At 37.4% G+C, this 24,750-nt stretch overlaps 1 protein-coding gene across 4 annotated transcripts in view; it reads right to left on the reverse strand.

Moving 5' to 3' along the window:
• OTUD4 (OTU deubiquitinase 4) overlaps nt 1-24,750 on the reverse strand; it is a 43,903-nt gene that overhangs the window by 5,762 nt on the left and 13,391 nt on the right. For 2 of the 4 annotated variants that reach the window (XM_078069274.1, XM_078069277.1), the window contains exons 4-20: nt 23,894-23,940; nt 23,136-23,208; nt 21,378-21,459; nt 19,656-19,788; nt 15,945-16,002; nt 15,574-15,691; nt 15,416-15,480; nt 12,677-12,774; nt 11,531-11,634; nt 11,225-11,411; nt 6,753-6,915; nt 4,815-4,938; nt 4,451-4,506; nt 3,882-3,959; nt 2,698-2,842; nt 1,695-1,955; nt 689-729 (exon numbers count right to left, since the gene is read on the reverse strand). In XM_078069274.1, the coding sequence (XP_077925400.1) occupies nt 689-729; nt 1,695-1,955; nt 2,698-2,842; nt 3,882-3,959; nt 4,451-4,506; nt 4,815-4,938; nt 6,753-6,915; nt 11,225-11,411; nt 11,531-11,634; nt 12,677-12,774; nt 15,416-15,480; nt 15,574-15,691; nt 15,945-16,002; nt 19,656-19,788; nt 21,378-21,459; nt 23,136-23,208; nt 23,894-23,940 (1,833 nt within the window). The remainder of the gene's footprint in view (nt 1-688; nt 730-1,694; nt 1,956-2,697; nt 2,843-3,881; nt 3,960-4,450; nt 4,507-4,814; nt 4,939-6,752; nt 6,916-11,224; nt 11,412-11,530; nt 11,635-12,676; nt 12,775-15,415; nt 15,481-15,573; nt 15,692-15,944; nt 16,003-19,655; nt 19,789-21,377; nt 21,460-23,135; nt 23,209-23,893; nt 23,941-24,750) is intronic. The other 2 variants (XM_078069275.1, XM_078069276.1) reach the window with 2 other exon arrangements.

The following is a 24,750-nucleotide window of genomic DNA, read 5'->3' on the forward strand; positions in this document are numbered from 1 at the left end:
GACGATAAAATTAACTAAGTCTCCTTTTATGAAATGACCAGTAGGCTACAGGAAGGCACCTTACTTCATGTTTTAATGGTCTAAAACCCACAGAAATTAACCCAAAACAGGAGATAATACAGCACTGACAAGAACATAGAGTTCTCCAGCCTCTCTATGACAAGCTATTTCTAGGCTGACCACTTCCCAAAGGATACCTCTGCTCTGCTAGTGAACACACCACCTCCACAGGAGAACTTTTACAAGTGCTTTCCTCTGATCCTTTTAAATGAGGCAGATGGAAGAATATTATCCACATAACACCAATGAAAAAAGCTAGGCTAAGATACATTAAATGACTTGCCCAGGGATATACAGCTAAAAAGTGATGGAACAGAATTTCAAACCCAGATCTTTCATTAAATTCCTCAATGAGGGCATTTTCACTAGGCTGCCCAGGGGACGAGGACTATTTCCTGAATATACTCACAGGGTTAAACCATCGCCAGTTAAAAGGAAAAGCAAGCAAATATTGCAGCCTCAACCACCACTAAAAACAAACTACAGTACTGAAAATCCTAGTTCTTAAAATGTGATTTAGTAAACCTTAGGTCATTCACTGACAAGGTAAGAGTTAAGATTATTTAAATACAATTTAAAACAGTATTAACTTAAAAATCACTTATTTAAAATGATAAAATATAAATACCTTTACACCAAGATTAAAGAAGAATCGAAGAATGTTCTTATCTAAAAATAACATAATAATCACTCATTAAAATTATACATTAAAAAGGTTCCCCTGCCCCACCATCCCCAAACCATATATAGCTCTAAAGACAATTCTGCCTACTGAAATTGTTTTCTCTAGCCTGTGATATAAAACATAGATAAAAACCGTAATATAACCAAAACCAAGCTCTGTTACTATAGGGTAATTCCAGGTTGAATATGCTTTGTCTTTCCTAACACCTAAGTCCGAAAATGGCTTAAACTGAGATTTTTATCTGATTAAAATTAATTTTGTATGAGGGAAACTCAGGTGTTCATTTTATTTCTTTTTTAACTCTGTGGGGTTTTAAAAATTATGAAATAAAAATGTTGGGGGATATGGGTAAAATCAACATAAACCTAACTCATTAATAACAAAAGATTAGTAGGTATTCATTTGACATTAACCAGTTATCCATAGACTCAAACATCAAACCACTAACAAAATTAGCCACAAAAATCCATGACTGTTCAATTTTTCTACAGATACGAAATTTTGCAAACTAAAATTCCTTTAAAAAAAAAGGCAAATTTAAAAGAAATTCTTAAAAAATAATACATTGTCATATTTTCTTAGCATTTTTTCATACATGAAATAACAGGAGTAGTTTCAAAACCCAGTCCAGTGATGAGAAAACTCAGTGATGTTTAAGTTACATAGTTAGTGACCTTATTAAGATTTAATTCAAAATGGTTTTAGGCTGTTTTTGAAAAAAATGACACAAGGGAGGGACAGTTACTACACATACAAAAACCATATTCCAATCAAACCCAAGATGAAACAAGAAAGTAAATGACTGAGAGCCAAATCTCCTCTCTCTTTCTCAAAGTCAGTCCTTAGGCTTACTCAGTAATATAACCTCTGACTTCTATTCACATTTCCCCCTGAACCCCTATCAGTACTCGATAAATAAAACTGAGTACACATCAGAGAAGGATCTCACCTTTAGGCAGGTCCTCCCCAGTGTGACACAGTGAATAAGGTGGTGCAATGGCTCGATCTCCTTTTTCATTATAAGGAAACCCAGGGTAGAGTGGGTCTTGGTAAAGGCTCAATGTCTGAGGCAAAGGCATCAAGGGCTGGTTAACTGCCTGTATTGACACAGGGACTGGAGAGGGTGTTAAATGAGCTTGGGACACAGCAGAATCAGGTCCAGTGGTCAGAGTCTGTGTCACTGACAAAACAGGAATTTGAGCAGGGACACCTACAAAATAGGAAGGAAAGGAGTCACAAACTATAAAAAGGTGAAAATGTTTCTCCCTACAAATATAAGGTTACATTAAGCTGAAAAGTAAAAAAAAAAAATGCCGTACAACTGACATAGCTGATAAAATGGTATATAAGGAATCTGAAGTAGTACCTTTTATATCAACCAAGAACCCTCCGAGACACAGAGGAGGCAATGGGCCCAGGAAACAAGCTTTGAGTCAGTGTCTTCTAGTAGTAGCTCTTACAGACATGAGCAAGACACAGAACCAGGCAACAGGTTCAATGGCTGGGCAGGGGGTATACAGAGCTGGTCGGCGGGAAATGCTAACTGTGGTGTCGGTGCTGAACGCAGGGGAGAAAACACCGTGCTCCTGAGATTCTGAGGGCCTATCTCAAATGAGTATCAAATTAAAATGGCCCTCCCACACTGGAAGCAGAGCAAAGCAGAGGACCACAAAAAGCTCTGTGAGGCTCTACACAGCTAACCGTGCTCTGAGTTCAAGCTATTAAGAATCTGAAAGCTCTGGGGCGCCTGGCTGGCTCAGTCTCAGTCGGCAGTAGCACATGCGATTCTGGATCTTGAGGGACTGGGAGTTCAAGCCCTGTGCTGGGTGTAAAGGTTACTTTAAAAAGTAAAATAAAACATTAAATAATACTAATAATAAATTGACCCTGAAGTCGCTGACTTGGAGGGCTTTTGTTGGTCGGTTCAAGGAACTTTTTAATTCTTAGCTAACCTGTTGGTCCAAAAGTGGTAGGCTCACTTGGCCAGGCCGGCACAGTGGTTGGTAAAGAAGGCACCGCAGGGGCAGCACTTAGATGAACCTCTGGAGAAACTAGAAGGGGAGCTGGGTGTGACAAAGACACGTGTTCTGCTGGCTTCTTCGAGAGAGGGGGGTGGAAAAAGACAAGAGTTCATTTTGCTTAACACTAATTTTAACACCAAATGTACACTCAGCTGCCTTTTACTTAACTGTAGTTTCTATATAAATGGTCTTTCTGATCTTAGAAATGAAAGAAAAACACAGTAGCTAAAAATTCCACACAAACAAATTTGATCCTAACCAGGGACTGCCTACCAAAGTCACAGAAGACACTGGAAGAGATATAAACAAACTCTAAAGCAACCTGAATATTATGCTTTTAAGGAAAGAACGCAAAAATCACTGAAATCATTTTGAAATTCCTGCGTTATGTTGAATTGCTCCTCACACAAAGACATACCCTAAACTGTATGCTCTCCAAGTGACATGAAGGATGTTAACTGAAAGGCAAGGAAAGACTAAGAACTTTACTCCTGTATTAGACTGAGAATCACCAAAACGTCTGACAGAACTCAAGTTCCTTCTTCATTACATTTGTAAATTGGTGGTACTGCTTTCTAAATGTATTTTTCTAACCTCTTCAATCATTACATTCCCTCCCTTCTACGAAGTAATTGTTAAAGATTCAGATAACTCCTTAAAAGTAGAAATTTGTAATTTCCCTTCAAAAATCTAATTTTCAAGCCAACCCAACCCACCACAAAGATAACACAAGATACCAAATATAAACTTATTTGAGATCAATTCAGAAGTATGGCTTCTATGTCCAAAAAATGGCGTTATAAAAATTAACATTTCACGGAGGCACCTGGCTGGCTCAGTCACTAGAGCCTGCAGCTCTTGATCTCAGGGTTCTGAGTTTGAGCCCCACGGTGGGTTTAGGATTACTTACAAACAACAACAACAACAAAAATCCACAAAAACTGAAAACATTCTAGACTAAATAAGCAACAAAAAAAATTATAGATTAATCAGAACTGCACCCAAATTAAGATGCTAGAGGAAGTCTTCCCATTTTCTGTTTTCAGATGATCATTTAAAGACGTAAGAAACCCAGAGAATGAAGCATTCGATGTCAAAAACAACAATGTACTTACTTGCTCTGCAGGTGGGCACTCTAATTTCTTTGACTTTGATGGTGACGAAACTCTTGCACATTTATCATCACTAATGTTCTTTGGAAACAAGAAACACGAAATTTTATATTTCAAAGACCCACATTCTAGAATAATCATGGCTGCCTATACAGCTTACCCTACCTGCACCTGACTGAACCCTCTCATGACTAAGTATTTTTTCAATTATATCTGATCTTCAACAGGTAACTTGGCCTGCACATCCTGATCATATCAAACTACTAGGCAGTTTTTACTGGGGATATGGTTTCAAAAATCTTTAAAAATTGCAGTCTACTATAGAATAATGGAAAGTAAAAGCTACTTTCCACTGATTCAGAAAGGTCATCATAAAGAAATGGGTTATAATTTGTGAGTGACTTCTCCTCAAGTACGAGCATCTTTTCCCCACTTTTTCTCTGCTTTTCTACTTCCATAACAGTTATGAAATGATAAAATCATCTCCAGCTTTTCCTTCTACTTCTTCCTGCTATTTTATCATGTTTAAGGAGGGGGAAAAAAAAGATGTAATTATTATTTAAAACATTTACCTCCAATGTGCTTGGCTCAGGTTTTTTATCCAAATGAGTATGTCCATGAACAGAGTCTGTAACAGATCAAGATAAAAAAAAAAAAAAAAAAAAGGCCGGTATCAGCCACTAGACAGGTCTGTGGACAGAACAACAAAATATGAAGACAAACCAAAAGTACTACTTCAACTGTGTTTAGTCAATGAAAAATGCAGTTTTTGGAATAACATTTAATATGCTTTGGCCTGAGTCAATGTTCCTCTGCAATGGGGAGATATGTGACTGTTACACTACTTAATGATTTAGAAAGGATTCTTTCCCAACCTATGACTTTAAACCAGACACAGAGCTCTAGCATCTGCTTTCAAATGATGAAATAACATACCTTTATCTTTCCGTTCTTCGGTATCCGTTCTCCGCCTGCTTCCTTTTCTGTCACTTACATGTGATGATTTTCTCTGGACACATGGGTTGCTACTCTGAGAAGCTGACTGACTGACTGACGAGCTCTTAAAATGAAAACCCAACACTTTGTTTTAAAGATTTACCCACAAATGTATGAACAAAAGTCTTATAATTCATCTTACTTTTCGTACATCTGATTAGAAGTCTCAAAATTCATAGCCCTATGTCTTTATACTTCCAAAACTACAAAAAATAGGACACTGGGTTCCTGTTTAATTAAATAGTCTAGAGCAACAGGCTTATTAATAAGTCAAAAATATTAGGCAATCAGACCTATAGCCTAAATTAGTAGTGCGACTTCTTCATACCCCTTCTTCAGGAAGCCACCCTGACCAAATCTTTACCTTGCAACGTATTACACTTATATTCTTTGCACCAAGAACAGCATCCTTCATACCAACCTTCAAAAGCTCATTGTAAGCCACAGACCTTTCTGAGGGAAAAAATACCCAAGTGCAAATTAGCAGATACAGTACACTAGGATTCTTCCCACTGAAATGCTGACCATCAGCAAATCCTTAAGGTCTGCATGAGATCCAACCTTCTAACTGGGAAAACAAAGGGACAAAGTCAGGTTTCTAAGCTAAACTATCACTGAAAATCTTTTCCTTCTCTAGCTGTCTGTGAGTAAATGTTGCACACAGCTGAGAACAAGAACTCAGCCTTCTGTGACAAGAGTTTTCTAGAAGACAAACCTGAGTCACTGTCAAGTCCAAGACAGGCCTAAAAATGGCGAGTGTGATGACCCATTTTAACAATCAAAAAATTTCAATTTATTCCCACATTACACTAGTTGTATTTTTTACCACTCACATACACTAGTTGTATTTTACCATAACAACAACAACAGTAACAACAACAGAACAAATAGCTAGGATACAAGCGTAAATGATTTGTACTTCTTTATTATCTAAATGTTATGGGAAAATAACATCTATCACATAGAGACAAATATACTTAGCATAATGCACACATGGATTTGGGCACATCTTCCAATAATTCCTAAGCTCCAACCTCTGTGGCCAGACTGAACTACTATTCCAGATCAGTGGTTTCAACTGAGCATCTCACGCCTCTGAAGGATTCCACAGAGGCCAGAGAATTGAGTGTATGGTGCTTTAATGTTTTATACTGGTATACCTGGTGCCATCCTGTAATATTCCATTTTGTTTGTTTAATCCACTGTTAAGAAAAAGTGTCCCACCACCATTCTGAAACACACGGTACTTGGTACACTTACCAGTATTTAAAAGACCATAGGCACAGGGTCCCCAGTGCCCCAAACTGAGTTAGTTACCTCACTTTACATGAGAACTGTCTTCCCTTCTGACTCCCCCACTAGAATTAAGAGACCCAAGGATAGAGAACACTTCTTTCATCAGAGAAGTATCCATCACAGCCCAGCAACTGACACACATAGTGAGGGCAAAGCCACTGGATTACATGGACTACCACCTCCGACAGCAAACACTCTGAATGACAATTCTTTCTGTATCTATTAATTAGGTCCTGGGGTGTTTAGTAAAGGACACTGAAAAGAGTTTATAGACGTATCTTGTTTACTGAATGTGAACCTCTATTGCATAACTTTAGCTAGCAAAATAAATGTATTTTGTTGTGGTTCAAGAGAAAATACTAGTGAGCTAACCAAGTTACTTGCCTCCACTCTGCCAACAAGTAATATCTTCACACCTCATCTTCCTCATGAAAAATGTGAAACTGAGGGGCAACTACATGATCTTTAAGGTACCTTTCAGTTTAAAAATTACTAGTCTACCATTAGAAACTGTAGTTTAACATAAACACTATATTAAGGAGAGACTTCTGAACAACTTTTAAAATCTCTTTTCATACATACGGAAAGGGCTGGGAAAGCCTGTTCATCTCTGTTCTGAATCTCATAGAGTAAACGAGATTCTTCTATAGCTTGCTTCTCTCTGCGCTCTTCTGGGGAGAGGCCAAAATAGTTAGATTCTCGACTCGTGTGATCAAAATCCTCAGCTCTCTCACGATCGGGTTTTCTGTCAAATAAAACATTCTCGTCATGAAAAAAAAGACAAAGTGTACTGAGTACCTAAAATAACTTTTTTGCAATACAAATATTTGACTAATTTAGCTACACTGTGACATTATAGAACTTTTGGCAGCCTGACTAATAAATGTTTAGTAAATGGAAGCTCCTGTAGCCTAGGCCACATGAGAGAGTCAAGACTAACAATAGGAGAAAAAAAGAAAGAAAAAAGAAAAGAAAAATAGAATTCACTTCCAAGTGGTACAGAAATAACAGATTTTTTTTTCTTTTCATCAGGGCAGAAATTTAAGCACTATATATACTCTTTATGCCATAGTCCAATACTATCATGAAATTCACTTTCAAAAGAAAGGGAAAGTTATTAGTTTGGATCTCAAAAGCACTCTCATTTTCTGTACCCCATTTCATTTCTATACCTGCAACATTCAAAGCAGACTCCAGGACTATCCTCCTGCTTTTTGATGATACCAATGAGAGAGATAGAAAGCTAGAAAGCATAAAAATTAAAATACACCAGACTAGATAAGAACTGCCCAGATAAGACTGCCATCATCTCAATGTAATTTTGGTCCGAGAAGGATGACAAGAAATTCGTGAATGATTCAGTAGCCTATACCAAAACCCTAATGTGTTTATATGGCTTGTACCTATTATAGGCAATATGAATACTACTTCCACGACGTCTACCAGTTCCACAACAGTGGAAAATGAAAATCCAAAACCTACAGGAAAAATACATGGTCACAATACCAAGACATATAATCTTCCTTTTAAAAGTGAGGACACGGGGGCACCTAAGTGCATTTGACTCTTGATTTCAGCTCAGGTCATGATCTCAGGGTCATTATATCAAGCCCACGGCTGGCTCAAAGCTTAGCAGGGAATCTGCTTGGATTCTCTCCTCCCTCTGCCCTGACCCCCACCCAAAAGTAAATAAATAAATCTTTTTAAAAATAAATAAATAAATGAGGACACAATGATACCATTTGATTTTTTTTTTTTTTTTTACCTCCAAAATAAAGAATAGCCATTTCATGTCCTCATATAGTCCCACTTAAAATCACACCCTAACTCCAATAGGGCAGATGTCAACCCCAGTTGGGGGAAAAAAAGGCAGAGGAGCAAATGTGGACCCTCACAATCTTAGACCAGTCTTTCTCAGACCCCAGAGAGGATTCAGTAAGTGCCAGGCATCCCTGGAAAGCTAACACTACCTCACCACCATGTCCCATCACCCAAACTGTACACCCTCACCCAACACATGGCAAGAACCAAATCCTTCCTATCTGCAGTTAGCTGGAGCGGACACATGCAGCAACGACATTACTCCGTTTCAGCATGTGCATGGTGAAAGCATACATGGCAATCCTGCACTGGTTTGTGTTATATTTTATCTCCAAAGAGAGAGACCAATACCAGTAAGAAATGAAAAAGTGAGAGGTCATAAGGCCCAACATTACAGTTCTTTTATTCTGTACCTAAAAGACTTCAAAACTGACGTGTTAAATATAAGAAATAAAGTCAAGATAAAGTAATGGGCTTAAATCAACTGGACTATTAGCTATAAATTCCATACTTTAGATTTTTTTTAAAACTCTTATTGTGAATAGTCATCAGCAGTCTCTAAATTTGTTTCGATATGCTAGTAAAATTCACTCTCAACCACAGTGGAGAAGGCACACTTAACTGCAAATCCAAGTAGGTTCCCATGTAATCAGTTACAATGTCAAAAATTCTTTGAAGCTTCATGTCTATATATTACCCACTGCCTTCTGCTATCAAGTGTTTTTATACAGCAAGTATATAGCTAACACATAAAAAAGATCCTAAGAAGACAAAGACATTTCACAACTGTCTGATTATTCTACCAATTCCTAGATTGGATACGACACCACAAAAACACTGGCCATAAATTCAGTTTGTGGTAAACAAAAGTATAAAATCAGCCATTTAGTAGTCTATGTGTATTTTCTTTAATATTTAAAACACTAAAGAGTATCTTTGTGTTCAAGGGGAAAAATGTTTCTCTTCTAATCTATTAAAAAAGTGACTTTATTTAAGGAAAATCTTAATTCTGCCTATGACCTTCATATATTTACTTCCTATTTTTAGGTTTCCAAAGTTAATACTCAAAATAAGTTAGTCCTCTTAAGTACTTCGCCTGCTTTGAATAAGATGCCACCAGATGTTAGGGGAGTCTAATGTCCGAACAACAGACTTTACCCACAACCAGTTGATTAATGGCTCCAATTCTGTCTGTTAGGAGCAATAACCCACCACAATCCCTGAACGACCCTGCACACTGTTGCTGGGCGTGCCAAGAAGGCAAGGCCCTGACCACTCTTTACCCAGGACAATTCTCAGAATTGTGTTTCTATCACCAACCTTCAGGAATGAGGTAACATCTTTCTTCTGACTGATTTTTAATCATTTGTTCCCGTTAGAACTTTTGGAAAGTTGGTTTGTGAATACACATGTACTTTTTATGCATATGTAAAATATCCTGGCAGGGATACACAAGAATCTATGAACACTGGATGCCTCTGCAGACGGAAATTAGATTACTGGGAAAACAGGGATAGGAAAAATTATCAGAATAAATAAACTTCTGAATGTTTTGGACTTGGAACAATATAAAGTAGTTTCCTATCCTCAACAGTTTGTTAAACTAAAAAGAAAAATGTAATGGACTCGAGGTCCTGGTGTTTTTATGATTGACGTGTGCAATCCAAAAAGATATATTCAAGTCCTAACCCCTGGTACCTGTGCATATGACTTTATTTATAAATAGGGTCTTTACAGAAGTAATCAAGTTAAGATGAGGTCATACTAGGGTAGGGTGGGCCCTAAACCCAATATGACTGCTATCCTTATTAGAAGAGAGACAGACACACAGGGAGAACACCATGTGATGATGGAGGCAGAGACCAGGGTGATGCATCCACAAGCCAAGGAACACCAAGGACTGTAGGCAACACCAGAAGCAGGAGAGGGGTATGAAACAGACTTGCCCCTAGAGTGTTCAGAAAGAGTATGGCCTTACGGACACAACTTGATTTCAGACTGCCAGCCTCCAGACCCGTGAGAATAAATTTGCTGTTTTGAGCCAGAAGTCTGTGGTACCTTGCTACAATAGCCCCAGAAAACTAATACAGTATTTGGCATATGTCAGCCTAGGAACTGACAACTCTGTCTTGAAGATCTTCATTACATAAGCTGTCTTTAATGACAAAAAGTTAAGAGGCGCCCAGGTGGCTCAGCTGGTTAGGCATCCAACTCCTGATTTTGGCTCAGGTCATGATCTCAGGGTTGTGAGATTAAGGCCCATGTCGGGCTCCCCACTCAGTGGAAGTTTGCTTGAGATTCTCTCCCTCTCCTTCTCCCCCTGCCCCTTCCCCAACTCGCAAGCTCTCTAAAATAAATGAAAATCTTTAAAAAAAAAAAAAAAAAGTTAAGTACATTCCCAAGAAAGGGGAATACCCAAAAGCCAGAAATAAAGGAACTGAAGACCAGAGTACGGCAAGCACATAAGCTGATGCTACAGCTGCTCAGGCAATTGGGGAGAAGAAGCTTGGAATGGGGAAGGCAATGGTCACAGTAACCTAGGAGGGCTCCAGCACCCAAGAGACATGGCTAAGTTTGCATGAAAAGGACAGCCTCAACTTAAGACACACCCTCCCTCTCAAAGTTCCTCCAAAGGGCTATAAACTACTCCACAAAAAGGTAGATTAGGGAAAAAATAAAATCCACTGCACAGGAAAATTATGATCCTGAAGTTCACCGGTCTCTGGGCATTCAGATTGCTAATATGCAAGATTACATTAACTTATAAACTTGTAGCCCCATTCAATACGAGGCACATGACCACAAACAACCCAAACTTATCAGAACAAAGGAAACTGACCATTTTGGTTAAGTTCCTATATAAAGGGAACATCTCCCACCAAGGAACAGAAATGCAATTTGGAGTTTAGTATTTAACAAATCACAAGCTACCAGAAAACTATTAAGTGCAAGAATAAGACTTGGCTAGGATAAGGTCTCATGGATCATTTGAAAAAAAGTATTCAAAACTAAAAATGCCTTACCCTAAAAACTACTTTGATTCATTTAAAGAGAATTATGCATTTAATTATAAAGAACTAAAATCCTCACATGGTATTTTATCAACAATACTTCTAATATTACACTATAGACAAGTAAATAAACAAAAAATTATAATGATTTAAATGCATGTAATGTGGCAGATAAAAGAAATGCTACTCAATTTATATTTCCCTTGCATTCAGGAAGGTTACCTTATGATCTGTGAGGGTGTCCTACTAAGATTTTTGTGCTCACTGGAGGGTTTCTGAGACTGTGACCCTGCAGAATGACTACAGAATGCATGCTGTCTTACTCCCGAAGGATGCTGGAGTCGAGGAGGTAGTGCTGATGGAGCTTTTACTGGCTTGCTTGGATTCTTTGGCCCTCTGTAATCCATGTCTGTGACAAGAAGCCAAAAATACCGCATGATTTTCTTATTAACAAAAAAACAAAAAAAAAAAACCCAAGTACCATTACCCCCCCGCCCCGAAGAAAGATTAATTTGATATAATCCTAACCAGAGTGGAAATTTTGTCCAGAAGTGGAAGGTTTTCTCATCTTCTTCCCTGATACGGTGTTCCAGCTTTCAGAGGGAGGTGGTTTGAGGTTCTTCGGGGAGTGTCTTCAAAAGAAAAACATTTATAACAACAAAGTATTCCTAGTAAGAATATCTACTTAAGTATTCTGCATGAGTATTTTTAACTTATAAAAGAAATTACAGTTTTAGTTCTTATATTTAAAAATTAAAGTACAAAGCATTTATCATTCCAGATGTAATTCTAATCAAGTGAGATGACATAAATCAAAAAGCCTATTTTCTAACCTAAAAAAATGGAAAACTAAAAGGCCTTAAACACAACCTTACCAAAAGACTGGATAAAAAAGGAATGACTAATTCTGTTAGATGTGCTGATGGTACTACAGCTAAGGTGGGGAGGGAGGAATCCATATTATGTCAGAGAAATATATAAGCATCTAAGTGTCTATAAAAAATGATGTGATGTCTGGGATTTGCTTTAAAATATTCAATTCCGTTCCCGTTTTTAAAAAAGGGGGTTAAGGAGAACAGATTAGAAAAGACTGACAAACACTGCTGCTGAAACAGGGTGATGCTTATAGTGGGGTTCACTATACCACCTTTACATGTGTGTGTGTTTGAAATTTTCCCTAGTAAAGTTTAGGTGTGACTTACTACCCTTTTTTCTAACAAAGACAGCAGCAATTGAAACAAAAGGTGCTAAAAAGTAAGACTGTGTAACAGCAAGTCAACCATAGTATTTTACTACTCCATGGGACAAACATTTAGTGAAAACCAACTATATGCAATGCAGTGCTAAGTGAAAATTAGAAATGACTATGGTCCCTGTCCTCCAGTGATCCCCACTTTATAGTTAAAATAGAGTCAATTTCCCAAACTGCCTTTATGACAAATGGCACATTTTAAACTGGAAACAACAAAAGAAGTTTTTAAAATGCGTTAACACGCAAAACACAAAATTTGAACTCACACTGCTGTTTCAAGAGATCTAAACGAATACATTTTCTACATATTGGCAATACCTTTGGTTAATTTACAAATACACGGAGCCATTTAGAAATCCTCATGATTACAATAGGCTAAATGGAAGAGACAGTAAATGCCTTAGTTGAAGAGTGGTACATACTTCTTTCCAAGTTCTTCAACCAAAACTGGTCCATTCTCTGAGTGAACCCCTGGAAAGTCTGCATTAGAAAATTTTCCACCGTGATCCAACCTAACCTGCTGAACAATTCCAGAAAGAAAAATCAGTCACCTGCTTCCTTTGCATTAATAATCACCATTTAAATTTTTATCTTGTTTTCAATTCAAGAGAAAATGACTATATACTGTTAAAAACAAAACCAAGTTCAAAACGGTACACCATAGTATTTTTCTGACCGCCCAGACCTCTGTACCTCTAGCTAAAATAAAGACTTCTTTGTTTACACTTCCAAAGTTTTATAAACTGTTTCTGTAAATAATTCAGGGAGTAGGAACACAATCTATCAAGGCTCCAAACGAGAGGCAGCATGCCCCGGTTCTGAACAAAGGGCAATAGCACTGCACATACCAGGATTCTAGGCCCATCTTTTCTACTTACCAGCAAGATGACCTTTGGCAAATTACTTGTTTCATGCTTCAGTGTCCTCACATGCAAAATGGAGCTAATAATAGTACCTACATCATAGGACTCATGGAGATGGAATGAGGAACATATGACATACAGAAAGGGCACTGACTAACACACAGCAACCACTCTATAAATGAGAGCAACTAGTAGTATAATTACTATTATCTTCTCACTTTCCCAATATTTAAAATGCGTAACTGTGACCTTTTTCTCCCTAAAAATAGATTCATCACGTGTTCTCTAATATACAATTCATATTACCCAATAGTAAATTGTGACAAGAGTAAGCCTTTAGGTTTCTTCCTAGAGAGTCAAACGGTACTCAATGAACAGGGTACCTGCTGATCACTGCACTAGGAGCCCAATGTACGCAGCACTGCTTTAAGTTAACCTCCTACTTCTTATTAGTAGATGCAAGTCCTAAAGCTGAGGTTTCATTCTTCATTAACCAAAAAAGGACAGTGTGCCTTCCTCTCAACAGTCTAGCAATAAAACAGATCTTTCTGAAGTTAATCTATATCAAAAGTTTAAACTACATCTTACATGCCTGAGTAAACAAAGGTCACCTTTGAGTCATAGCAGTTTCCATAATAGAATTTCAATTAAATTTTTTACCCAAGTGAGATAGTCTAGTAGGTATAGAAACAAAATACTCTAAGAAGGAAAAAATTAACACATGTATCTGCTTTGCCATCTACTTTATCAAGAGCATCTACTTTACCAAAAGCACTGCAACCTAAAAGGAAATATACTTGACTTAAAATAACAGTTTTAGTGATGCAGCATAAGATAAGCAATCTTCTCTGTTAAGGGGGAGTGACAGGGAGGGAGGCGCTAAGCCCTAGATTCTCTTCTGTTTTATTCCAAGTTTTCCAAATCACTGTAACAAAAGATTCTACAATTCTGTTCTGTAATTATAGCACATTTCTGACAATTCCATAAGGAAGAACATAAATGAATCATATCCTCTTCTTCCTTTCCTTTCAAATACCTCAGAATGAGAACACTTAAAAGTTCTTAAGATAGTCTATCATTGATGCTGATATAATCCTGGTCAATCAGATACTTTTCACAAACCCCTTTACCACACAGGAAATGAGTGTTACCTCCACAAGTCAAGCAAAAATGTTTGTCAATGCCTACTTTAAAGTAATTTTTAGAAGGCAACACTTTTCAATGAAAACTATTTTTTATGAAAATTATCTCCAAATAAAATTTTTGTGTACGTAGGTTATTTCTGTTTTGGAAACAGTACTATTTTTTCATAGACAAAAAACAGAAAAGGAACCTTAGATATTACCCAGCCTTGGCATATTGACACTAAACTGGACAATTCTCTGCTAGGGGGTAAGAGGGGGTGTCGTGTGCACCATACGATATTTAGCAGTATCCCTGGCCTCTACCCAGTGGATGTCAGTAGCACCTCCCTGGTTGTGACTACAAAAGTTGTCTGCAACCCTGCCAAATGGGGAGTGAGGACTGCAAAATCATTCCAAGTTGAGAATTGATCTAACCCAACTTTCCCCTTTAACAATCAGCTACTTAAGTCCAGAGCAATAGTTTACGCAAAATAAATGGCAAAACTCCCTTCACTACTATTCGCTCTTCCTCAATCCAACAGAAAACCATTATGTATCCATGAAAATCTTCCAGGCCTATACTGTCCTATAATGGACAAACTGGTCTGTAATGTCAAGTTTGAATAGATTTCAGTAATCGGCCAACTGTAATGAAAATATCTAAAACTCTAAGATGTTATTTTACTGCTTTCAAACAAGTAGTATCAAAGACTGACACTGTACTTAAAGATCACATGATGGGACGCCATGGGTTTTACATACATACAATTTTGGTAACTTATTCTAATGGGTCAAAAACCTAAATATTTACAACTATTAAAATGTGTATGTGGTAGGGCGCCTGGGTGGCTCAGTTGGTTAAGCGACTGCCTTCAGCTCAGGTCATGATCCTGGAGTCCCGGGATCGAGTCCCACATCGGGCTCCCTGCTCAGCAGGGAGTCTGCTTCTCCCTCTGACCCTCCTCCCTCTCATGCTCTCTGTCTCTCATTCTCTCCCTCGCAAATAAATAAAATCTTAAAAAAAAAAAAAAAAAATTTTTTTAAAAATGTGTATGTGGTAAAGTATATCCTGAAATCTCAAATTAACAACACATTCAAACTTGAACTGTCTTCTTAATTTCCATTAGAATAAATTTTCAAGTAAAATCTTTCCTTCCTCTATATAATCACTTACTTGACATTTATCTCCAACTTCATACTGTAAGCCAGCAGCAATGGAATAATCACGTTTTTGTTGAGCTGTAAACGATATCAGTATAAATACCAAGTTGACTTGGCTATTTTCAAACGCCACAAAGCAAATTTATGGAAAATACAGATTGTTTAACTTACCTTGCTTAGACTTCAGCCAAATTTCATATTCCACATTTCTATAGGCTGCTGGATTGAGTGACTTAAGAACCTTTCTAGACAAAGGGAGGCTAGAAGAGTTCCCACTGTTTTTCGGGTGCTAAACAAACAAAGTCAGAAGTCCAATCAACACAGAACAGAAACGCTTTTAAAACATTTTTGCTTGAGATATGTATAAGAGTAAAATCAAACGAAGCAGAAAAGGTAAAAAATTAGGAAGTCACCAAAAATTTTCTCAGTCATATGATCCTGACTCCATTGAACACGTACAAGAAAAAATTAAGACTAAATTCATGTGCTTTCTTATGTGGAAGAACTTAATGGTTAAAACCATTAAAAAAAAAAAAAAATACCTGATCACTTGACAAAGCTTTAACTCCATTCACATCATTAGCAGTGGTAGCTTTACTCCTACAAAAAAAATATAACCATAATTAAAAGTACAAAAATGTGTTTATGCAATTAACTTATCTTAACCTCACATAAAAATCTCCAAAGTCACAGTTACGTTCCAAAAAGTCAAAGCTATATTCCAGTGAGTTCATACAAGCTTTATTATAAGGATGTATTTTTACAACACACCCACACACACACACACACAAACACGGCACGCACATGCACAAACACATACGTATGCATATTAAGATATAAATCAAAAACTTTATCAGTAATTCTTTGTGTAAGGCTCATCATCAAAAAACAGAAACAAAAAAACTGAAATTTGGGTGGATAGAAAAATTGAATTTATTTAACATTTAACATAAAAATTTTCTTTCAGTATATAGATGAGGCTCCATTAAACAAAATATTCCACAATAATGAGCTCAGACACAAACTAAGTAACTGTAACTAATCAGTATGTTAAATGATGATAAGTGCTATCTCCAGGGTGGGGTGGGCTCCAGGTAGCAGAAATGATAGCGTTGAGACATAGGCTTGAATAATAAAAAGTGAGATGAGGAAAGGACTTGCTAAGATGCCTTTTCCAATAAAGAATTAAAGGTGATGAGACAGCAAATCACATGGCTATTCAGTATTCCAGGCAGAGAGAACAGCAAGTGGAAAGACCCTGGGGTGGCCAAGAGATTGGCAAAGCAGGAACACAGTGATGGCAGGCTGAACGGAAGATCAAAGGAGACCGTAGTCTTCTGTCCTACAATTCCTCCTTAATTAATCAATCTCTAGTCTTCAGAACAATCTCCCAATCTGTGTCCTTAAATGTGGCAATATTTAAGAGACCCCAATCTACAGTCTAGACTAAAAAATCACCCATAACTCCCACTACTTCAAGACTGACCAATATGAATGTAAAAAGAATCCAGGCACAAGAGTAGAGTGACATCCTTGGTCTTTCCTCCTTATTACGTAAACTATGCCTATCTATCGTGCCATAATTATGCAGCATTCTTCCCTAACTGAAGCCTTATCCTCCTTAAGCCAGACATGACACAAGAGAAATGTTATTAATGCAACAAAAAGTTAATTTAAAAAAGGCTTCGAGGAGGCCTAGGTGGCTCGGTTGGTTAAGCGTGTGCCTTCGGCTCAGGTGATGATCCCAGGGTCCTGGGATCGAGTCCTACATCGGGCTCCCCGCTCAGCGGGAAGCCTGCTTCTCCCTCTGCCTCTGCCTGCAGCTCACCCTGTTTGTGCTCTCTCTCTGTCAAATAAATAAATAAAATCTTTAAATAAATAAATAAATAAATAAATAAATAAAAAAAGTTTGGGGCGCCCGGGTGGCTCAGTCGTTAAGCGTCTGCCTTCAGCTCAGGTCACGATCCCAGGGTCCTGGGATCGAGCCCCGCATCAGGCTCCCTGCTCGGCGGGAAGCCTGCTTCTCCCTCTCCCACTCCCCCTGCTTGTGTTCCCTCTGTCGCTGTGTCTCTCTCTGTCAAATAAATAAATAAAATCTTAAAAAAATAAAATAAAAAAGGTTTCCATGTTGGGGAGCCTGAGTGGTACAATCAGTTGGGCATCCAACTCTTAGGCGCCGGTCGTTATCTTGGGGTCTTGAGATCAAGCCCCATGCCAGGCTCTGTGCTCAGCCGGGAGTCTGAGATTCTCCCTCTCCCTCTGTCCCTCCCACTCGTGCACGCCTCTGCGTGTGCACACTCTCTTGCTCCCAAATAAATCTTTGGAGAAAAAAATGGCTTCCATGTTCAAGGGCTACACACTAGCAAAGTATAAAAAGACTGCACTTTACAATGAGCACACCTTCCCTCATAAACTTCTCCAGCTTACTAGCCTTAACTTCATACTCTAGTTCATCAGCCAACTGCTATCCCAGACCCAACTGTTGCTAAAACAATGAGCAGTAACCAAAGGGCATATGCTGAAGTCCCCCCACACCAACCACAGGTAATAAGTTATAACAAGCGAGTCATTCTCTCTCTCAACTTCCTCTAAGCTCAGTGGCACATCCCAATCAGAGAGGGGCCTAAATTAAATGATGGAGCAGCACTGCTATCTGTTCAAAGTTAGTCTACTCTAGAATTAAATTTACAATAGCAGACCCAGATTCTAACCTGACTCATTTCTCTTACAAAGAAATGGTAGTCAATCAAATTTTCAATGAGGATCAGAAAAATGTAACTCAACAAATGCCTGGTATTTCAGATAAAAGGAGATAATATTTAAGTATTTAATAAAGAATTAGATATCCTAAGGCTTAATTTCATTTATTTCTCTAGTTTCACAATATGTAACACCAAGTAGGATACTTTCATACTTTCACACACTAGGAATAATATACTTTTTTTTTTAATTTTTTTATTGTTATGTTAATCCCCATACATTACATCATTAGTTTTAGATATAGTGTTCCATGATTCATTGTTTGTGCATAACACCCAGTGCTCCATGCAGAACGTGCCCTCCTCAATACCCATCACCAGGCTAACCCATCCCCCAACCCCCTCCCCTCTAGAACCCTCAGTTTGTTTTTCAGAGTCCATTGTCTCTCATGGTTCTTCTCCCCCTCCGATTTCCCCCCCTTCATTCTTCCCCTCCTGCTACATTCTTCTTCTTCTTTTTTTCTTTCTTAACATATATTGCATTATTTGTTTCAGAGGTACAGATCTGGCATTCAACAGTCTTGCACAATTCACAGCGCTTACCAGAACACATACCCTCCCCAGTGTCCATCACCCAGTCACCCCATCCCTCCCACCCCACCCCCCACTCCAGCAACCCTCAGTTTGTTTCCTGAGATTAAGAATTCCTCATATCAGTGAGGTAGGAATAATATACTTTTATCTTCACTAGGAATGGAATTGGGTAGGTTCTTATAGAGAGTAAGTGTTTTAATACTGTTAATAAAAACTAAAAACTGTCGGACACAGTATCTAGAAACTAAGCTATACACATTATATATTTCTTTAAATTCTTACAAATTCCCTCCTTCAAGGAAATACTAATATATCCTAATTTTATATAGAATTAGGGCTTCCTAGTGAACTTCAGTAACTTGCCCCAAGTCTAGTTACTTTGGCAGGAAGCCAGGATTGAAACCAGATTTGGCTGTCCACAGCCCCAAGCTCTTAACCACTACCCTACACATCCTGTGTGGAAAAGAAAAGCCTGAGAGACTCTAAGTTAAAAGGTGCTTGTTCACAACCCTAAACAGAGGCATTACCCAGAGCTGTTCACATACTTGTACCCCAACTTTTTATTATCTAAAAAGAAAAAGGAAGGCATTATCTGAGTAAGGAAACAACACAAGAAAGCCACGGAAATAAAATGGTCATTTTTTCATCACTGGATATGTAAACAAATGACAGGTTAACCTTAAAATTTCAAAATATATACACATATAGGCAGGACTAAGTCTATTATACACATACATATACTTGTAGCTCATGTAGAAATAGAGCCTATCAACCAAAAACATCAACTTTCAAAAACAGTCCCATAATAAAAATTAGATAAAAATCAGTAAAAAAGAAACTTGTACTGTAGATTGCTGTATTTTAGGACTACCACAGGCAACTCTGTGCCTCACATTCCTTATTGAACTGTTTCTTTACAGGGCACTATAAAGATATTTTAGGACTTAAATTCATTCTTACTTGCAACTGTCATCCTCTGAATCTGATATCTCACTGCTGTTTTCATCAGCTACTTCAGAGGTGTCCAGTCCCATCAATATTTTACTAACATCAGTTTTAAATACCTTCTCATACAGCAATTCATAAAGGAGAGCTGCAATTAATAAGAGAAACGTTATGCAACATTAACTAATTTTACGTTTTAACCCAAAACTGACAACGTCTATTGCCCAGGCTTCAAAAATCCTAACTAGGGCACCTGTAACATCTTCTGATCAATAACACGATTTAACCGAAGTTACCTAGATAGAAAGCAACTAGAATTTCTGTCTCTGTAATTCAAAATCATTACATAAGATACTGCCATTTTTAAAACACAAAAAGGTACCACAACCGTGAAACAAGTATGATGACAGTAAAAGCTAAACATGCATATTGAGCAATTACTGCATTCCAGGCACTGTGCAAAGCCTTCACATATGTTCGTATTCCAGGCACAGCAAAGTATTATTATTCTAACAGTACAGATGAGGAAACTTGAGAATTAGAGAGGTTCACATAATCTGCCCAATCTTAAGAGATGTGGAAAGAAAACATTAAGAAACTTTAAGATTCCTAGAAGAGGACAGCTTTTCATAAGGGACTCCAAAAACAACTGTTACAAAATGTATTCTGAGCAGCCACTGAAAGAAAGAAGCATATTTAATCAACTTTTTTGCTTTAAAAAAAAACAAACCTCTAGAAAACACGAAAATATAGATTACCAAATACTCAAAAACATATTACACATGGTGCAATATGTGACTCTCATTTGGTTATACTGCAGTGATCTTTATGAAACTAAAAATTCATCAACAATAGGTGCCCACTCTCTAAATGAGTCCCCAAAGAGACCACCTTCTCACAGATCACTTTTTTTCACCCCTGATATCATCCCGACCACAGGCACTGAGAAGTAAAGGTAAGGTAGGCTCCATGAGCTATCCTTCCCAAAGCTGAAATGTCTAGATTTTAACCAGCTGGAAGAGGAGGACACAGCCCAGGATACAGACAGCTACACTTTATTTTAAAACAGATCCATCAATCTTAAAAACCGCATTACAAATATCTTTACTGGTCACCACTAGCTTAAGAACAAAGGAAAAAGCTGTTACATGACCAGCACTGATGCTCTGTTTGAGTGATGATAAAGAAGGTAGAAAGGAACTACTAAAGCGGTAATTCTCAACTGGGGAAGGAGAGAGGATTTTATCCTCCCAAGAAACACCTGGCAAAATCTGGAGAGATTTTTTGCTTGTTGCAATGAAAAAGAGAGCCCTCTACATGGTACATGCCAGGGATACTACTAAACATCCCATAATGCACAGAACTGCTCCAAAGAATTATCTGGCCCAAAATGGCAGTAGTGTCAAAGTTAAGAAACCCGGTTCTAGAGGCAAAAAGTCAAATGCTTGATTTGCTCATTTAGATTTTCAAGCTCTATACCAGCAACTTTAAAAACACATACAAATCCTATATACCAAAATGAATTACTGCAGGAAAGAAATAACTGTATTTACAAGTCAAACTCAAGCTACTAGCTCCATTTTTCCCTAGTCAAACAAGTTTTTATTACAGTATTAATATTTTTGCTAACCTAAGATTCTTAGTATATCTTTGTATACAACAAAACAGACTTGTTTGCATTAAGACTGTATAGCTTAGGAATATAACTTCCTATACAAACACAAGGGTGATACTCACACTGACACATTGCAGAGTTCTCTTTATACTTTATGGGATAGACAATATCATAATGATTTCCATTTGAAAAACACAGTAATACCTGAAAGGGAAAAATTAAAGACACCTTTCAGTCCTTCATTTATGACACTTACATAGCAACTTTTATCTCTAATTTCTCTGAATTACTAATAAATAATTTCCAAATAGAAAATGATTATTTTAGGGGCACCTGGGTGGCTCAGTCGGTTAAGCGTCTGCCTTCGGCTCAGGTCATGATCTCAGGGTCCTGGGATGGAATCCTGCATCAGGCTCCCTGCTCAGTGGGGAGTCTCCTTCTCCCTCTCCCCACCCCGCTCATGCTCTCTCCCTCTCTCTCTCGCACATGCACTCGCAAATAAATAAAATATTTTAAAAAATGATTATTTTAGGGGCGCCTGGGTGGCTCAATCGGTTAAGTATCCGACTCTTGATTTCAGCCCAGATCTTGATCTCAGGGTCATGAGTTCAAGCCCCACACTGCGCTCCATGCTGGGCATGGAGCTTACTTAAAATGATTATTTTAGAAGCAACCTAAGGCTTCAATGTGGTCAATTATGGTATATCCAATGCTGAAATGTTACATAGCCATTAAATCAAAAAGTTCTTAATGACCTGGGGAAATGCTTATGGGATCACAAAAAATACACAATATACATGAAAACAACAGAATATCAGCTACTTAAAAAACAAGACAGCTGAAAGACTGTAAGAAATACTAAATACTCCAAAACCTTATTAAGATGCTTACCTCTAAGAGGCACAATCAAAAGTAAATTTCTTTCTGCTGCTTTAGTTTTAAGTACTTTCTAGATAGTCAATTACTTACGCAATAAGAAATACACACTGATTTTGTTTGGATTATGTCATATTCCAAAACCTGTATTGGAAAGGCCAAATCCAGAGCCATGTACTTTAGAAACTCTGAAGTCCTTTTTATAAAGGTAGTATTTCACTCAATTCCCCTCCCCCTTAACACCATTAGCATGATGACAAAACACTTCAATTTGGCCTGGATGATTCCAAAACTGCTAATTAAAACAAAGTTCTCTTAATGAATCAACTGAGGGTTTTTTTTTTCTTTCTAGGCTTCACACAATTTTTTAGTTGTTTCCAGTTTGTGACTAGATAATAACACCTCAGCCAGTAAATTATCTTTATAAGGAGAAATATATCACTATTACCCAAGTATTTTTGGATGCAATGGCAGAATCTACTTTCACAAGTTATTGTAGTACTTAATGTTTATAGTCATGCGAAACGGTCTAGTTAATCATATACACTAGTATCTGAGGTTTCTTCCTCTAGTATAATGTTCTGATAGCGTTCAACACAGTGATTTGTGGGGAAAAAAAAACAAATACAAAATATGACTCAATAATGATTAACAGGTGGGGCACCTGGGTGGCTCAGTCATTAAGCGTCTGCCTTCGGCTCGGGTCATGATCCCAGGGTCCTGGGATGGAGCCCTGCATCGGGCTCCCTGCTCTGTGGGAAGCCTGCTTCTCCCTCTCCCCCTCCCCCTGCTTGTGTTCCCTCTCTTGCTGTGTCTCTGTCAAATAAATAAATAAAATCTTTAAAAAAATAAATAAATAATGATTAACAGGAACTTTAAAAAATTATCATAAACTTCATACAAAAATATTTCAAAAGGTCACCTTAAAATTAGAGCTCAGAAGGTCAAGGTGGCAAGTGGTTCTTACACTTAAATCCTTTAGAAACACTTAGAAAAATTCTTACCTTCTCCGGAAAATTATTTTCAGTTACTTGTGAAGGAGAAACATTTGGTTCCCGATAAATGATAAAATCTTTCCTGAAAATAAAATTGAGCAATTACTTCTGAGAAAATGTATTTCATGACTTAACCATTTGTTCGTTCATTCATCAAGAGCCTAATATGTTCAAGCAACGTTCCAGGCAGTGGACACAGAGCAGTAAACTAAAGACAGTAATACAATAACTAAGTTGTAAACACCTCTACGAAAGTACCTTTTTAAAAAGTAGAACTTCAAATATAATTTGCATATACGCTAACTTCAGATACAATTCTAAAAGGAGACTTCAAAACTACAGAAATTGTGAAGACAAAATTTTATACAGATTATTTCAAAAAGAAAAAATAAAGCATTCACCTGCTCCTCTCCCAAACAAAAGTAGTAAAATAGTAACATGGGGTGTTTTGCCTCTGTTCTAGTGGCCATCTGATGCTACCAGCCCTGAGAAAGTAGGAAGCCATTCCTCTATCAAGTTGTAAGTGATATCGTTTACAGGCCTGAAAAAAGTCTGTATTCCTTCCCAAAAATATTTTGAGAATTACAATTTCTAAACGCTGACGTATTTAATGTCAAAATCTAATTGATGCAATTAAAAAATCTAAAAAAAAAAAGCTTCACAGTTAAGGCATAAAACTGCTTAGCTATTTTAACAATTTTTTAGTATAATGGAATATACTAATTTCCCACTCAGTTTTTGTTTCCTTATGTTACTACAGTGTTTACCTGTACATAAGAGAAAGGGCACTTATTTCCACTTGTCCAACCCATTCCTGTATCGAAGAAAAAAAGTTGGCACTTAAGTGTCTCATACTTTACAATACATATACCTCTATACAATACCTTAACACATACCTTTACACAATATATCTAATGCGCTAGAAAAAGCTCATTAATATTAGTATTATGAATATTATGAAAACATTTATATAAAACAGACCTTACATATATAACTAAAAAACTACTTAAAAAAATAGCCCAAGTCTCTGTTGTAAAAATCCTTAGTAACACAGGGTGAAATGATAGTTCCTACTGGTATGGTAAGACCACGGAGTGGTATCTCTAAGTGGAGACCCTGCTGAAGGCAAGGACTCTGTCCTTTAACCTAGCACCCAGGACATAGCTTGGAACATGTATGTGCCCAGAAAATGAGATGTTGAATAGAAGGAGAACTCAGGAATCACAAAGGTTAAAAAAGGAGTAGGTCTGTTATTTTCAGGGTGATTGAAAGTACAAAGAGATCAGTGTCCTAGCAATCTTTCTGAAATGAGATAGAAGTTCTACAGCCCTAAAGGAGTCACTCTATGTCTTTAAGCCTATTAGAGGAAATGGCCAGTATATCAGAATTTTAAATATCCATACATACTCTCTGACCCAGCAATTCAAATTCTGTAACTCTACCCTAAACAAGTATTTCATAGGTCCACAAAAATGTACATAAACAAGGATGTTCACTGTAGCTATCTGTAATAGTTTAAAAAAAATTTTTTTTAAAGAAAGTCTAAATATTCCATTAATAGGAAAGGAGTAATCAAATAATTTATGGTTCATCCACACCATGCATGGAACACCATGCAATCCAT

Source organism: Halichoerus grypus, chromosome 3 (assembly GCF_964656455.1).
Source record: "Halichoerus grypus chromosome 3, mHalGry1.hap1.1, whole genome shotgun sequence".
Classification (NCBI taxonomy): domain Eukaryota; kingdom Metazoa; phylum Chordata; class Mammalia; order Carnivora; family Phocidae; genus Halichoerus; species Halichoerus grypus.